Source organism: Erpetoichthys calabaricus, chromosome 1, assembly GCF_900747795.2.
Source record: "Erpetoichthys calabaricus chromosome 1, fErpCal1.3, whole genome shotgun sequence".
Lineage (NCBI taxonomy): Eukaryota > Metazoa > Chordata > Cladistia > Polypteriformes > Polypteridae > Erpetoichthys > Erpetoichthys calabaricus.
The window spans coordinates 97,328,820-97,346,942 of NC_041394.2; the positions used below are offsets into that span (position 1 = coordinate 97,328,820).

The window sequence follows — 18,123 nt, forward strand, 5'->3', positions numbered from 1 at the left end:
TTAAAATAAAGGGGAAAAAAGTGAATTAGCAGTGAAAACTGGTCACTGATTAGGAAAAGGGTGAGAATGAAAACCTGTAGCCACTGTGGCCCTCCAGGACTGGAGTTTGACACCCGTGATCTAGGCAGTCGCACAGTCCCACCTGATCTCTTCACTCTTTCATGGTATTGAATACACAGGAGGATCTAGGCAATTGCAGCTCTCCATCCACACTTACTCTGCTGTGTGAGTGAATACACAGGAGTTGCTAGGCAACTGCAGTAGGTTGTCCACCTCCCTTACTCTTCTGAGAGGTGCAATGGCTAAGGCATAGGACCTTAAACCCTAAGGTTGCTGCTTCAGTAGTTGCCTCTGATTGATACTGTGAGACTCTAACCAATTCTCTTAATCTTCAGGTGCCCCAATTGCTTAAAAATGTATGATTGTAATTTGTAAACACTTGTATTATATCTCCGTGTTTGTAAGGTGCTATAGGGTGATATTTTACTATAGACAGATACTATATTAAACCAGGCTTTATTGTTTGTGCAATCTGTGTTAATAAATAGAAAGATTATGCTCCCATTAATTAACATGAACATAAATTAAAAGGCAGCTCATGGAAATGGGGTTTCGCTCGTTTAAATTGACTTGACCTATTCTTTTCATGTGGACTGGAAAATCAGTATCACTTGGCATTTTTTTCTGTAAAGCACAAGTGTTTTAAATGTATAAATAGCCAAATTCATCTACTTGATTGTGACACCTTTGTCTCCTACAACTGGAAAACAGTCAACTGTATTTAAGTCATCAATAGACGGATCGTATATTAAGCATAAAAATCATATGATTCTAGTCACCGGCTAATCAGTCAGTACCACACTGTTCTGCACTTGCTGGCTTAATAAAATGTGGATCTGTCTTCATAACATTTCTCCAGTAGAGGACAAAAGTTTGGGGCAGCGCAGTGGTAAAGTGCTTAATGGTTCTTCTAGCAATGTAAATTTCAAGCTGGCTAACAGGCTAAAGATAAAAAATGCAGATGAGACGAGAATGCTGCCCACAGGGTGAGGTGATCAGTACAGTCTCTCAGGGATCAGTGCTTAATCATAAAGGGTACATAATAATAAAATTTGGAGGACAGCAAATTTTGACAGGGCAGCAATTCAGAAATGCTTGAAAATGTTAAATATTAGGCTGTTTTAGTTATTTGTTGAACATTTCTTGCCTCAAATTTCCTGTCATCCTACATTTACACAAATCGGAACACACAAGAAATTATTGTATTTCTAATAACAATATATTATTTTTCCTATATGATTCCAGACAAGTCACTCCTAAATAAACAGAATTCAGCTGTGAGAATTTTGTGTGTGACTTCAGCTACCTCGGTGGAGGATGGGATAGCAAACAAACAAGCTTATCAGTGTGCAATTGGTGCATTGAAGAGGAGCTGTGAGTAAAATTAAGGTGGCCCGACATTACGAATATTTCTGCAAGCTTCAGGGATTCTAGTGTTAAAGTTCAAAAATAACAAAATAGTCTCAGATTAGTTTTAAAATTGTCTAAATAGTATATAGACAGGTCCTATGAGAATCTTTATAAAAAATGTATGAATTACTCACAAAGCAGATAATTACAAGAAAAGGCTCAAAAGAACTGCCAGAAAGGCATCCCTAAGGTGAACCAGTCCCAAGTACTATCTAGAAATCAGTATCCAAAAACAGAAGCAAAACTATTAAAAAAAAAAAAAAAACAGCAAAAGCAAAGAAATGGCAATATTTACTAGGCATTCTGAAAACTCACTCAATGAACCAATAAGGGACTTGCTTCTCCACCTTTTGGGGTTGCACCCGCAAAATACAAGGACCATGAGAACATACACTTAAGTACATACTGTATACAGGGGGTCCTCAGGTTACAACGTCTCAACATACGACGTTTCGAATTTACAACGCTCGCACCTATAAAAACTTAAAAAAAAAAATTGAGACGTGAGAAGGAATAAAGGTAAGGATTTTTTTTTTACACATTTTTTCTGTTACTACATTATAGTGTACAGTACAGTATATTTATGTCATTTTCCTTTTTCTGTGGCTTAGTTGTGTTTTTATGTTCTTGATTATGATTTTGCAAATGGGGCGGAGTGGTGGCTCTGAGGCTAAGGATCTGTGCTGGTGTCTAGAAGGTTGCCGGTTCGAATCCCTGTCAGTGCCAAAGGAGATCCTACTCTGCTGGGCCCTTGAGCAAGACCCTTAACCAGTAATTGCTCCAGGGGTGTTGTACAATGGCTGACCCTGCGCTCTGACCCCAAGGGGTATGCGAAAACTAACAAATTCCTAATACAAGAAATTGTATAAGGCGAAATAAAGAACAAAAAAAAAAATGTGTTAGGAATAGGTAAGTGACTTAGGCTAGGGTGAGTTTCGACTTACACCAAAATTTGGGTTACATCACTGTTGTAGGAACGGAACTGTGTCCGTAACCCAAGGACCCCCTGTATATACGAAATTATAATAAAACAGAAACAGAACAGAAAACTAAAAATACACACATACAATGTTCAGTGATCCTCTGCTCAGTGCTCTGTTATTAGCAGTTAAAGAACACTAAGGCTTGTGAACTATAAATTAGAATAATTTGTTAAAAATAAGAAATAACAATATTTGTTTTCTATTAAGGGATGTATATACCTTGTAAAAATATGTATTAAAGATATTTATCTCTTTCTGAATACACTCACTCCAGCTGAGAGGGCAGGAGTCTATCCTAACAATATTTAGGATGGCAAGCAGTTTTACAAAAAAAAAAAAAAAAAGTATCACTCTTCGTTACATTGCGTTGCTTAGGTTAGCCAGTACCTGATATATCAGAATATCTCATCCACATACCATTTAAAAGTTGCCAAGGGTTCCTCTTCAAATATATGACTATATAACTGATAGATCATAATTATAGTATTAATCTAGAAATGTGGGAGGCACAATAAGGTAGCACTTGCAGTGTTTGGCCCCATTGTCAAAACTAGCTGCTACTGCTTTTTCCACTAAATGAGCTTGCCTCCTAATGCTTTGCATGGCTTTTCCATTAGGTCACTGCATCCTATAGTAGTCCAAATACTCATTAATTAACCATTCTTGGTTCCATGTTTGTGTGTAGTTGGGTGTCTAATAGAGCTGGCATTCTGTTCACAAGCAAATTCTGCTACCTCATGATGGCTAGGTGTACCCTGGTGGAAATAAGACAGAACTAACTGCATACAATTAATAGGTGTTGTTCTTTTCTTTGTTATTTTAATGTTCATTCCTTAAGATAATTAGTACCTGGAATGTCTATGCACACTATGAATAAGTAGGTTAAGCAATAAACTGCACCATTTTGTGCCATTTCTGCTATTGATTAACCCCCTGTCTCTGATTGCGGCCAGCTGTTTCTACAAACTGTAATTTAAAAAGCAGTAGGGAAAAGTTGCCCAACTGTGACTGAAATATGTAATAAAGAAGCTTATGAAAGGTTAGAAGAAATTTAGGAATGTGAAAAACATGTTTATGAAAATTGTAAGAATACTGAGATGTTATGCAAGTTAATCTACCAATTAATATATGCATTTTATCTCTTGCCTCTTTTGTTGCCTATGTATTCAAATTTTGGACAAGCCTGTCCTGGAAACTAAAGGCACATGAACAAAGAAGAATCTGTATAGGAAAGGACAACCCCTTCACATGCTGCAGACAAACATGCTTACATGATTACAGTCAGTTTAAAGCCACCTGTTGACCTCCATACTGCATTTCTAAGGGAGAAACGTGCAGAAACCTCACATGAGGAGATCACACAACCTCCACGTAGAAAAATCATAGTCAGGGAATGAAGTACAGTTTATGCACAATAAGGCTGCAAGGTTAAGTACTGTATGTGCAATGGTGGTATAATGATAAGGGAGAATTGGGCTAAGGCTGCAATCCTGGAAGTTAACAATTTTAGTAAACATTTTGGATATTGTAGCTGCCTTTTATATTATTAATAGAATCCAGTTCCATGGCTTGAGTAGAGTTTGTAAAATGATATTTGTTTGCCTCACCTAGACACTTTCCTGTCTAGCTTCAGAGTGACAAAGCAAAGAGGTCCTGGTAAAGTGAGACATTAAAGTGCAAGAATTATCATTAGGGTCATTTGGACTCATCAAGGATGTTAATTTTTACCACGTGTAAGATTATTATTATTTAGTAGCTAATAAGTTAATCCAGTTCAAATTTATTGTCATATGTCTATAGTACAATTGCATCTTTATTTCCATGTCTCCTACAGACTATTAGTATGAACTGTATAAAACAATAAGCAACTTTAGAAGACATTAAGAAAAAATAAAAAGAATAATAGATGCAACGTACAAGTATTATAATAATTTTAATCAATTTGTGTCAAGCAGTCTTGTGACATGAGGATGAAATCTATCCAGATTTAGCAGTTCAAGTGCTAAAGGTCCGATTCTGTTTGCCAGAAATGAAGAAAAGTGTCTGTGCAGAATGCAGTGCTACAAATGTTAAAATATATCTACACATGTATGTTTGCGATCATAACATATCCCTAAACCTTTTAAGCACCTAGAATTAGTATCACTATGCAAAATAAAGAATTTACTGTTGAATTCATTTTGGAATGCATACTCATTTTGTGCCAATCTTTTTTTTGTTTCTAGCATGCCTCACTTACTGGTAGCCGTACAGAAAAAGGCTCTGGATGGTCAAGTCGCTCTCAGGGCGCCCGCTGCCGCAACTCAATAACATCGTGTACAGATGAACTGCCCCATATTGGCAACTATCGTCTTCTGAAAACTATCGGCAAGGGAAACTTCGCCAAAGTCAAGCTTGCTCGGCATATAATGACTGGAAGAGAGGTAATGTTTCTGCATGCTGTTTGGACTGAATTTCTTTGTGTGTTTTATTTGTTTGCACCTAGGCAAGAGTCTAATAAAGGTTTTAAAGTTGAAGTTAACATCTGTGAAAATATAGACTTTTTATATTAAAAGGATTACAGGTTTAAGTCCTTGGTAATTCTTGATCAAATCTAATTTTCCTGAAAAAGCCTGCATTTTAAAGTTCTAGTGTAATTCTCCTGACCTTTACAGTTCTGCCCCTCCTTAGAAAAAAAATATTTAATTAGAAGTTATATAAAGATCTTAAAGAGTATGTTTTGGCTTTGGTCTCCTTTCCATAGTAACAAACAGAAACATTGTTGTAGCTATCATTTTAAATTTGGCTTGCCATAGCCTTGCTTACTGGATTATGGTGTAACAACTGCAATTACTAGTCTTTCAAATAATGTGGAAAAACAGCACAGTGATCTGCCGTGGTTTACCAGATGCTTTCTAATGCATAGGCGGTGCATGAACATTATATTTTTTTCGGCAAATAAAAAACTGCTATTTATGTAAAAGTTGTAATAGGGCAAATTATGCAATAGAGGGACTTTTCAATGGTTGATGACCGTTTTTTAACAATAATCATCTGTTGGAAAATTATGGAACTCCATTTCAGAAATTATTTTTTTAGATTTTGATGTGGTTGACCAAATTTATAACAATAAAAAAATCTCAAAACTCTACATTGTTTTTGGAAAACATTTGAGGAGTGCAGTCAATTGTAGTGTCTTACATTGAATTGCGGAGGTTTCTGGTCCTTCTCCATTCCACGTATATGGTACAGGCAGCTGTATTTTATTTTAACAATATTGAATCAATCTATATACATAAAAAATGCAAAGCTGTCTGACTCCCTCATTTGTCAATAAAAACATGATTTCCCATTTAGTTAAAAAGCTGAAATTTGTCAGGATGATACATCTTGGGCACAAGGTATCTGCTAAGATAGGACATTTCGATATATCAGTATTTAGGGGTAACCCCCCAATAGAAAAACTAAATACAGGTAAAATTCCATTACAACAAACTACCAGGGACCTAAAAAATATTTCATTGTAATGAAAATTTTGTAGTAATGAGATTCTGTATTTGTCACTATAGTGCTTTCTTTAACTTGCATCCAGGTGTTTTCAGTCATTTCAATAGCTTCTATTGTGTTAATTTTAATCACCTCCGGTCTATAAGTTATGCTGATGAGAATTTTTCTCAGCATTTTCTTGCGATAATAAACTTTTAGGGTGCAAATGATACCCAAATCCAATGGCTGAAGCACTGCTGTGCAATTGGGTGGGAGGAATTCAACACGAACATTACCATGTTGTGAGTAGCACAGTTAATCAATCAGAAGCCAAATCATCCTTTTCTTCTTCTTCATATTGTGAGGTTTCTGAACTCTTTTGGGATCCCCCCCCACTCCCCACCCAATGGGAATGACACACTAAAGTGTGTCCCGAAAACACGATTGCTGCGTCTGTGGAAGATTGTTTGTCCATTGCCAGGGCAAGGCAACAGCAGGCTCATAGCGCTGCAGTGAAGAGCCACAGAAGCAAATCATAAAAGATCGGGGTTGCGCTATAAGTCCCTGTCTTGTACCCTAAAACATGAGGCTTAGTCTCAGTACTTATTCAGCTTTATTCAGCTTGAAACAGGAACAGCACGGTTATGTATTGTAGAGTGATCTGCCACTCTCCTATACACAGTCACAGCAGTCAGGCAGGGTTGTGGCCAGGTTAGTGGCCAAGTAATACTGTTCCCTGCATTTACAATGTTCCTTGCATCACCCATCGAGATCTTTTCTGTTTGGTTCGGTGAAGAGCTGGAGCAGAGCTGTTAGCCTGCTGTTGCTCCGGCAATGGATAAACAGTCTTCCACAGATGCGGTGATGGCACTTCAGCATGCTCTTCGGCGTGTCGTCTAGTTGGGTGAGGTCAAGCCTTACATTTTCTTGAATGAGTGCCGCATTAATAGTAATGTTTCTTGAATGAGCATCACTAAACCATATAGAAACTGCTTTTTTGACGTCTTCATATGCAGCAATTCGCATACATTTGCAACACGAGATTTTTCTTCTTTTTTTGCACGGTCGATGTGTCGCTGGCAACGTCTTTTTTGTTTTTGCCGCAATCGAGAGTTGCAAAAATTTATAACGTTTTTTTTTCTAATATGAACTGTTATCATTTTTTCATGTCTGCCATTTCTATAGGAGGATGACAATGAGTTAAATTCCAATGGATGTTTTTCAAATGTTGACGAGCAATAAGCAAAAGGTATCACTGAAAATCACCGAAAACAAAAACAGCAAAAATAAAAAAGTAGGAGGAAAGTACAAAGAAAAAAAAACATTTACAGTGTTTCTGTTTGAGAATCATTGTGCACAACTGAGCTGCGACCACAGAACTAACTGCTGTTTGGATGATTCATTCAGGCATTTCAAGGTCTTTTGGGCACTTCGTTGTAATGAAAGTATCTGTTGAATGTATTTCGTAATAACAAGATTTCTATAGACTCGTGTCATATGGGGAAACTGTAGGGACCATAAAAATACTTAGTTGTAATGAAAATTTCGTTGTAACAGAATTTTACCTGTACTCCAAAATTTCAAAAATACTTTTGACAGATTTGATTTAATTGTGGTGATACTATAGAAAAAAGAAAATTAGCCGAAATGTGTTATTTTATTTGTTGATATTTATTAATGCAAAGCTAACCTTACATGCTCATTTCTATGTTGAGAGCTTACTTTATGTAAATGAAAAACACAACAGATGTAACTGGTCATGCATACACCACCTCAAGCCAATGGGGTGGATGGACAACTGAAGACAGTATGGTGACTACTAGTACTCTTAGATGCATACTGGCTCTCATCTTGGTTGTCAGTTCCACTTTGTTGAGCACTAGCCCCTGGTTGTGGCGCTGAAAACTGAAACCCTTGTTCTATGATTGCAGTGCTTCAAAATTCAAGGCAGAAGCATTGGTCTTATGTAGTGTAGTGTGCTCCTAGCTCTTCATATTAATGCATCAGTTGTGATATTGGCGCTTGGTTGGTGCCAACCCGACACAGACTGACACCAGAGGCACGGGTAAAATAAACAAAAAGATTTTTTTCTTCAGCCGTGGGGCACGTCTTGCCTGTGTCCCACAGGTCCTACACAGTCCCCAAAATACACAAAGAAAATCACCCCAAATCACACTCTTTGTCTTCCTCCACTACTCCTCCCAGGCAGCTTTGTCCTTCTCCCGACTCTGGCACCCTGTGTAGTGGCTACAGGCTTCACTTATATCCCACCCGGAAGTGCTGCAGGTGCTCGTTGACCTACTTTCGGCTGCACTTCCGGGTGTGGCTGTGCAGCTCCCCCTGGCGGAGGCCACGGAGCCCAACCAAGATGAGCTCCGGTGTTCCACGAAAGTGGCCCCGATGCAACCCAGGGGGGCTGCCAACAAAGGCTCCAAGGGACGTAGCATGGCTCCCATGGCTGCTGCCCCGGATCTAGTGACAAAGTGGCATCCCGGCCGTCCGCCACACAATGTATCAACATTTATGCATATACACATTTACATCAGCAGACTTTAAATTGGAACACATACAACTGATGAAAAAACATGAAAAGAAGTGCTATACTTGAGTGAACGGTGTAAACAAATGTTTACAGAAGTGTAAACAAAAACATCTAATATTGATAATGATATATACTCAAATTTCACATTATTCCTGCTGATTACCTGTTTCAATTCTGAAGAATATACACCTTCCTATAAAAAGGAATGTTTGACTCATGGAGAATTGTGTATAGAATGCTCAAGAGTAAGCAGTTCCAGTAACTATTATTATTATTATTATTATTATTTATTTTTTTACTGAGGCCTTTATCCAAGGCAACTTACAGTACAACATTTGAGGTACAATTGGTTACATTTCTTTTGGGTTTCCAATTGGAGCACAGGCAGGTGCGTTACTTGCTCATGGTCACACAGTGTCACTAGCTGGATTTGATCCCATAATCTCAGGGTTTGATGACCTAGGTCCAAAGCCATAACCACTACACCACACTGCCTGTCTATAATATTAGTCCTTGGTTAAAAAAAACAAAAAACTGCACACACTGTATACAAAAATACACTGTTACATAGTAATTCTGCTGCACTTGATTAACTGATTGCCTTCATTCGATAATATGTGTGTGTGAGTTTTAACAACTTAAGTCAGAGAAGTTAGAGAAAGACGCATCAGTGCCTCCTTATTGGGCATGGGTGGCAAGATAATGGTAAAGCTAAAGGTGGGGGAGTCTGCTTCATGACTAATAACAAATGGTGCGATGCCAGGAATGCTTCCATTCTCTCTGGCTACTGCTTGGCTCATCTGGAGTATTTAATCATCAAATGTCGTCCTCACTCTCTGCCTCGCGAGTTTACCTTGGTCATTGCCATGACGGTCTACATCCCACCCCACGCGGACGCAGGCATGGCTTTGTCTGAACTCCACGATGTTCTGTGTATGACTCAAAACAAACACCCAGACGCAGCATTCATCGTGGCAGGGGAGTTTAATAAGGCAAAACTCAGACAAGTAATGCTGAACTTCCACCAACATGTCACATGGCCAACTAGGGGAGCCAGAATCCTGGATTACTGCTACACCCCGTACATGCAGGGTTACAAAGCTGTTTCACAACTAGCATTTGGGAAGTTTAATTTGTGAAGCTCCGGTCACGAGGGAGGTGAATTGCTGATCTGCCCAATCAAAAGCCATGCTGCAGGATGCGCTCGATGGCGTAGACTGGGACATGTTCCGAACATGCGCCGATGACACCAACAAGTTTGCGGAAGCAGTAGTTAGCTTTGTTAGTATGCTTGCTGATGAAGTTGTTCCCACTGCGAGAGTTAAATCTTTTCCCAACTAGAAACCATGGGTTGACAGATCGATCCGCATGGCAGTAAATGCTCGAACCGCTGCTTATAATGCCGGACTCACTACTGGCGATATTAGCGCCTACAAAGTGGCTTCATACAACATTCGACGTGCGGTGAAAGACGCCAAACACCGGAGTGAGTAGAGCTGCACTTTCAACAGGGCGACATACGGAGCATGTGGCACGGACTGCGTACCATCATGGACCACAAAGGAAAATCTCACACGACGTCTCACACGACGGTAAGCGCAGACGCTGCATTTTCTAATGAACTTGACGTGTTTTACACCCGTTTTAAAGCTGGTTACACAGCTAGCGCTAACTGCTGACTGACTATGGAGGATGATGACGTCATCAGCATTGCAGAACTCAATATGTGTGCAGCACTGAAGCGAGTAAACATCAGGAAGGCGGCGGGACCAGACGTCATTTCTGGATGCCTGCTGCGTTGCTGCGCTGACCAACTAGCTGGAGTACTCACCACCATCTTCAATGAGTTTGTAGCTCAGTCTTTGGCTCCTATGTGCTTCAAAAGATCCACAAACGTTCCTGTTCAAAAGAATAATAGGCCCACGTGCCTGAATGACTACCGACCCGTTGCACTGACATAAGTAGTCATGAAGGTGTTCGAGAGGCTACTGAAAGACATCATCTCATCCTCCATCCCAAACACCGTTGACCCACTCCAGTTTGCCTACTGTCCTAACAGATCGACGGAGGATGCCATTTCCCACGTACTGCACACCACTCTCAGCCATGTGGACAACAAACAGGAGAACTATGTGAGATTGTTGTTCATTGACTATAGTTCAGCATTCAATACAGTAATACCCTGTAGACTGTTTGCGAAACTGAGGGACTTAGGACTCAACAACCGCTTGTGTGCGTGGGTGCTGGACTTCCTCACAGGCAGAACACAGGCAGTGAGGGTTGGTAACTGTATTTCCAACATCATCACCATCAACACAGGAGCTTCACAAGGGTGTGTTCTTAGCCCCTTGCTGTACTCTCTCTACACCCATGACTGCATGAGCACGTATTCTTCCAACACTATCATGAAGTTTGCAGATGACACGATGGTACTGGGCTTCATCGCGAACAACGATGAGACGGCCTACATGGATGAAGATGCAAACCTGACATTGTGGTGTCAGGAAAACTGCCTCCAGCTCAATGTCAGCAAAACCAAGGAGCTGGTGGTAGACTTAAGCAGGAGATAGCAGCGGGACTATAAGCCCCTCATCATTAATAGGACTCCAGTGGAAAGGGTGAACAGTTTTAAATACCTAGGGGTTCACATCTCTGAGGACCTGACATGGCCTGAACACATTCAAGTTCAGACCAAAAGGGCAAAGCGTAGACTCTACCATCTCAGACAACTTATGAAGTTTGGGGTCTCTTCAGGGATTCATAAGACTTTCTACTCTGGAGCTATGGAAAGTATCCTGACATAGAACATTACATCCTGGTTTGGAAACTGCTGCGTTCAGGACCGTAAAGCGCTACAGAGAGTGATCTGTGCAGTGGAACGCTGCTGCAGGTCAGCTCTAATAATAATAATAATACATTTTATTTATATAGCGCCTTTCCCATGCTCAAGGCACTTACAGAATATAATAAAGAACGTCAGCGTATACAGTATATAGCATTGTACAAACCAGATAAATAAATAAAGAAGATTAAAACAGTGAATTCTGAAAAAAAAAAAACAGACAACATAATTGATGGTCTAGCACACACACACAGGTTACATTAGCATCTTGACAGAGAAGTAAACTGAAAGAAGGGTAATAAAGTCAAGTAGAGCTAAAAGCCTTCCTGAACAGATGAGTTTTGAGTTGTTTTTTAAAAGAATTCATGGAGTCAGCTGACCTGATTAATTTCGGTAGGTCATTCCAGAGTCTGGGCGCTATACAGCTGAAGGCCCTGTCACCCATGGAGTGTAGATTAGTGTGGGGTACAACAAGATTGCCAGAATCAGAGGACCTTAGTGGGCGGGCAGGCACATAGTGATGGAGTAGGTCACTGATGTAGTTTGGCGCGAGGTTATTTAAGGCTTTGTAGGTTATTAGTAGGATTTTATATTCGATTCTGTAAGACACAGGGAGCCAGTGAAGACGGAGCAGGGTGGGTGTGATGTGCTCGCTGCTGCTGGTTCGAGTAAGGACTCTTGCAGCTGAGTTTTGAATAAGCTGGAGCTGTGATATAAGATTAGAAGGGACACCTGCCAGTAGGGAATTACAATAATCGATGCGGGATGTGATAAAAGCATGGACAAGTTTCTCAGCATTAGAGAAGGAGAGGAAGGAGTGAACATGGGATATGTTACGGAGGTGAAAGTAAGAAAGTTTCTTAATGTGATTTATGTGGGCGGAATAAGAGAGGGAGGAATCAAAAATGACACCAAGATTTTTTACAGTAGAGGCAGGTCTGATGAGATCACCGCCAACATAGACTGGGAAGGAGCTCATTTTATTAAGTTGCATTTTAGTCCCAATTTGCAGGAGTTCAGTTTTATTGCAATTTAATTTTAAAGAGTTCTGCTCCATCCAGGTTTTAATTTCACTAAGGCAGGTTGTGAGCTGAGAAAGCTCTGATGAAGTTCCACTTTTAACATTGAAGTAGAGTTGAGTATCATCTGCATAAAAATGATAATCCAGTCCATAGCTACAGATAATATGGCCAAGGGGAAGCATGTAAATACAGAAAAGCAGAGGACCGAGGACAGAGCCTTGAGGGACTCCTTGTGTGACTGGCACTGAGCTGGATCTGCTGTTGCCAAAACTAACAAACTCTTGCCTATCAGTCAGATAGGACTTGAACCACTGGAGGGCAGTGCCAGAGATACCCAGCATGTTCTACTTTCTGGAAAGTAGGATGTCATGTCTGACAGTGTCAAATGCTGCACTGAGGTCTAACAGAATTAATATGCTGTTTTGTCCAGAGTCTGCTGCCATAAGCAAATCATTGGTTACCTGTAGCAGAGCAGTTTCACAGCTGTGCCGTGCCCTGAAACCAGACTGAAAGGGTTCCATCAAATTATTAGAGGTTAGGTAATTGGTGAGTTGGGAAGCTACAACACGCTCAAGAACTTTTGACAGGAAAGGTAAGTGGGAAATAGGCTGGAAATTGTTAAGATTGTCAGCATCAAGACCAGACTTTTTTAACATTGGGGTTACAGAAGCAATTTTAAAAGTGAGCGGCACAGAGCCAGTGTCAAGGGATGAGTTTATTATTGTTGTAACAGTCGGGATTATAGCATGAAGGCAGGATTTAAGTAGTGTGGTGGGAATGGGGTCCAGTACACAAGTAGTCGGCTTCATCTTACAATGCAGGTTATTACCAAATGCAGATGTGACTGGTGAGAACTTAGAGAAGGAGCTGGATGGAGTGGGAAAACAGGGAGAGATATAAACAGATGATGTATTTATGTTAGTTGAATTATTTATATCTTTAATTTTGTTACGGAAAAAGTGGAGGAATTCCTCACAGACTTCAGTAGAAGAGGTAGTTGGGCCAGATGCGGGTTCGAGTAGTTTATTAACTACAGAGAACAGAACCCTTGGGTTATCGTGGCCACTTTCTATTATTCTGCCGTAATGGGTGTTCTTGGCAGAAGTTAGTGCTTCTCTGTAAGCTCTTTGGTGGTCAGAGAAAGCCTGGATGTGCACGGTGAGGCCAGTCTTGCGTGACATTCTCTCAAGGCGTCGGCCAGCTGCTTTCATAGATTGCAATTCTGAATTATACCAAGGAGCTGAACGTTTAAAGGAAACCTCCTTATGTTTTAAAGGAGCTGTTTTATCTAATGCTGAATGAAGGGCTGAGTTATAGTGGTAACAAAACTATCTGGTGTTGATGGAATAGGTGAAGACAGTAAAAGATCAGAAATGGATCCAGAAAGGATAGAGGGACAGATATTTTTAAGGTTTCTGTAAGAAATTTGTCGTTTACAGGTAAGAGGAGGGAAAGGCAATGAAACAGTGAAAAATACTGCTTTATGGTCAGAGAGTCCCAAATCAGTGCTGTAAATGTTGGCAACAGATAGTCCAGAAGTGCAGATCAGATCCAATATATGACCGCCAGAGTGGGCTGGAAAATCAACATATTGTGTGAAGTCAAAACAGTCCAGTAAGGATAGGAATTCATTTCTCAGTTTAGATGTGGGGGTGTCAATATGGATGTTGAAACAAGAAGGATAATTCTCTGAGAGTAAGAGCTTAGGTGGGTCAAAAGTTCAATCAGATCGGATAAGAAGGATGCATTGTATTTTGGGGGACGATAAAGAGCAATGAGTGGGATAGGACCTGATTTCGTTATTAGTTTAAGAGCCAGGCACTCAAAAGTCAATGAACAGTCAATTGGGATTCGTTTAATGTTTAAGTCTGCTCTGACAATTACTGCAAGCCCACCGCCTTGTCTTGAGCTGCGAGGCTCTGTGTGGAAAGTGAAACCAATTGGAGTTGCCTCTGTAAGAGGCGCAAATTCGTTTGGTTTTTGCCAAGTCTCCGTTAGACGCAGTATATCAAGTTTGGTGTCAGTGATGAGTTCTGACAGCACCAATGCTTTGCCATTAAGAGACCTCGAGTTAAACAGTGCAATATTAGTTAATGAGGCTTCTTTTTGCACAGAGCCGCAATCAGGGTTTATTTCCACATAATGCAAATTTGGCATACTGACACTTTTATTTCCAGGGTCATGAGAAGGACGGCGTATTCCTGAGCAAATGCTGCCAGTGGTCTTTTCATTCGCCGCTCGGTAGTGGCAGCGACCTGACCCGCGATGTATATATTCCAGGCGCTGCAAAATACCGGCGTCCTTTAGGATGTTCCAGTCAGACCATTTACTCTGGACAAACTGTTTAATAAGAAGGAGTTTGTCATGAGAGTATTTTAGCATGATACTGGGCAATACTTATCTGAATAGCAGTGGAGAAGCAGCACAGCACAGCAGAACCAGTAGGACAGGCGGGTGTGGTAGCATAGGTGAGCGGCGATAGCAAGCAGCAGAAAGCATAGCAGGAGGAGGTAGCAGGATTTGGAGGTTCCAATACATAGCCACAAACAGTAACGCTTGGTAATTTTAGGTGTGATCGCCCAGGAGCCAAAAGCCAAATTAGTATGAACATCAGATCAGTTCCCAGTCATAGAGTACTGTAAGATGAAACGGGAGCAGATCAGCTTAGTGAATTTAATATAATCACGGCGACAGATCATCCCGAGGTCCTAGATTGCCAGGTACAAAGAAATGTTCGTAGGTTCTCGTCCCGTGATCCACAGACTCAGCTGTTCCCAGTCAAAGTAGAGTCCATAAAATCTGTAAATATTAAGCCAAATTCATACAATTCGAATCAGCTGTATCCACGAACTATACGTACAATAAAAGAAATCAAACAAGCGTAAGAAAGTGTAGAATCAAGATGAATTTTGCGAAAAGTGTTGTTAACAGGGAGGAGCAGCAACAACATGCGTGCGCCAGCGTCCCCTCACTTGCAGGAGTGTCTGATAGCTCTACCATCTATGCAGGACATTTACACCAGAAGATGCAGGACCAGAGCTCTCAGGATTATCAAAGACTCATCTCATTAATGTTTCATCTATTAAAATCAGGCGAAAGGTTTTGTAGCATCCTGGCCAGGATAGAGAGACTCAAAAGGAGTTTCTATCCTCAAGCCATAAGACTGTTAAATCAGAACATGCCATCTCATCCATGACCCTTCACATACTTAGACTGGACTGTAATTGTACCATGACGTCTACCCTTATCTTGTTTTGGAATTGGTCTGTCCTTTAACTATGCACCTGTCTAACTTTGATTTTACACAATAATCACTGCACTATTGTACCATAACACTTAATTCTACTTCATTTCACTTAATTTTACTTATTTATTTATGTTCTATTATATTGTTATCTTTCAATCTAGGACTTTTTGTTAATCTAACTGGTATTCTTCTAACTTTGCACAGTTTTTGATAAACGGATCAGGATGCATTTCACTGCATGTTGTCCTGTATAACTATGCATGTGACGAATAAAGAATCTTGAATCTTGAATAATGAGATACACAAAGGTTTATAGAGAAAGTGAATGGTGGTCAGCACTTGCTGTGCAAATGTATAATGTGTGCTATATCTTTTTATTTTGGTTATAAAGAGGGTTTCAAAGAATGCTAAACAGCCAGCAGAAACACAAGTTTACATCAGTGGGAGAATTATGGAAACCATAGGAAGTATTTTGTGCATTGTACTTATTATTTAGGCTTCTTACTTTTTAATAGTCAAAAAAAAGTTAAATGTTTTCATTGAATAACTTATAAAATGCTCTCCAATTTACAATAACTGGAATTAGTCAATGTGTTTTCTACCCCACTTAATCAAGATATCTTGGCAGCACCAGGTGCAAGATAGGAAGCAAGTCTGGACGAGGTGCTAATAAAAATCAAGAAAATAAAAAATACAAAAATAAATATAGTCTTAACAAAAATATATATTTTTAATGCTTTTTAGTTATTATGAGAATCAAAAAATGGGTAGATTGAAGGATTATGTAGTCTATGATTGATTTAATGTTATAAATTTAGTTGAATGGTGAAAAAATATGAGTATTTTAATTTGGCTATATACATTTTGCCCAAGTAACATTTCTGCCTTAATATGTTTAGACCCTTTGCTGGTTTTTGTTCTTTCTGGGTTTGAGTTTTCTCCATAGACTAGGAAACAAGCCAACCTAGCCCCCTAGCAAAGGTTCAGCCTAAGGGCTGATTTGGGTCAGAAATGGACTTTCGATACTCAAAGCTCTAAAAAAACAAAAAAAATATGAACTTTTGACAGTTCACTTATGCAAAAGTACTGACCTGAAAAGGTTGAAGAAATCTCTAACAGTTGATCTGTACAATGTATTTTAAAACCACAGGGATATTTTTCTCTTTTGTGAGCTGCACCTTAAGTGAACTTTGGAACTGAGATGGGTTATGACTGCTCTGAAATATTTCATTAAGTAATAAATAGGGATACATTTCAAAGTACTGTAATTGAATAATAAGGTTGGGATTTTTTGGTAATTGTAACTAAAATTAAGGGAATGTAATTAAAAAAGTAATCACACAAAAAAGTGCTGAATCTATCCATTCATTCAATTTCTTTGCAAAGCGGGTTGCAGGGAAGCTGGAGCCTATTCCAGCAAGTATCGGGAACAAGAGAGGAACAGGGTGCCAGTCCATGGCAGGACTACATACTGTACATCAGGGGCCAACTTAGCATTACCAGTCCACTTAATCTGCATGTTTTTGGACTGTGGAAGGAAATTGGAGCACCTGAAACTTGTTGTGAGGTAGCAGCACTCCCATTGCACCACCATTCTCCTCTAAATTGTGCTTTATATGTACTGTATTTTGTATGTTTTATCAAGTTAAATTAAGGATAATAAAAAAGGTGAAGTATAGAAGATGATTATAAAATTACTCCAAGAACAGAATGTCCTTTCAGGGCTAAAAGATTGTTAAACATTTTCTTTCATTTATTTTAGTTTCCTGTAACACAGAAATGGAAAATACTAATTTAGAAAATTAATAGAAGGAGAAACATTTTTTTCTCTCTAGAGTATCTGGACAGGAGCCGAGTATTGATGTTTAGTTTTTCAGGAGTATTGGGGCCTTGATATTTTTTCCTCTGATGCAACATTTTTAGCATGCATAAAAAGTATATATATTATTTGGTAATTAATGGTAAATTTACTGATTGTATTGGCTGACAGATATAGTATGTGTTTGCTTTAATTTTCAGTGCTATTCTTTAATTTTCTTTAAAAGCACTGTGATGTTTACTATATCTATCTGGTAGCACTTTATAATAACTTTTGTTACTTTTATACTATAATATATCTATACATATTAATAAAAGGCAAAGCCCTCACTGACTCACTGACTGACTGACTGACTGACTCACTCACTCATCACTAATTCTCGAACTTCCCGTGTAGGTGGAAGGCTGAAATTTGGCAGGCTCATTCCTTACAGCTTACTTACAAAAGTTAGGCAGGTTTCATTTCGAAATTCTACGCGTAATGGTCATAACTGGAACATATTTTTTGTCCATATACTCTAATGGAGGAGGCAGAGTCACGTATCGCGTCATCACGCCTCCTACGTAATCACGTGAACTAAAAACAAGGAAGAGATTTACAGCACGAGTCAAACGCGGGAACGAAGGTAAATGTCTTTTAATACTGTGTAAGCATACATATTAACACATGTGCAATTAAACGTGTGCATTTACGGGGTGATTTCTCAGGCTTAAAAGCTCGCCTTTTACTAAAA

The 18,123-nt window shown here is 39.5% G+C and overlaps 1 protein-coding gene across 4 annotated transcripts in view; it reads left to right on the top strand.

Annotated features, from left to right (window-relative positions):
- mark4b (MAP/microtubule affinity-regulating kinase 4b) overlaps nt 1-18,123 on the top strand; it is a 236,789-nt gene that overhangs the window by 68,126 nt on the left and 150,540 nt on the right. For all 4 annotated transcript variants that reach the window (XM_051922150.1, XM_028803986.2, XM_028803979.2 and 1 more), the window contains exon 2: nt 4,679-4,876. In XM_051922150.1, the coding sequence (XP_051778110.1) occupies nt 4,679-4,876 (198 nt within the window). The remainder of the gene's footprint in view (nt 1-4,678; nt 4,877-18,123) is intronic.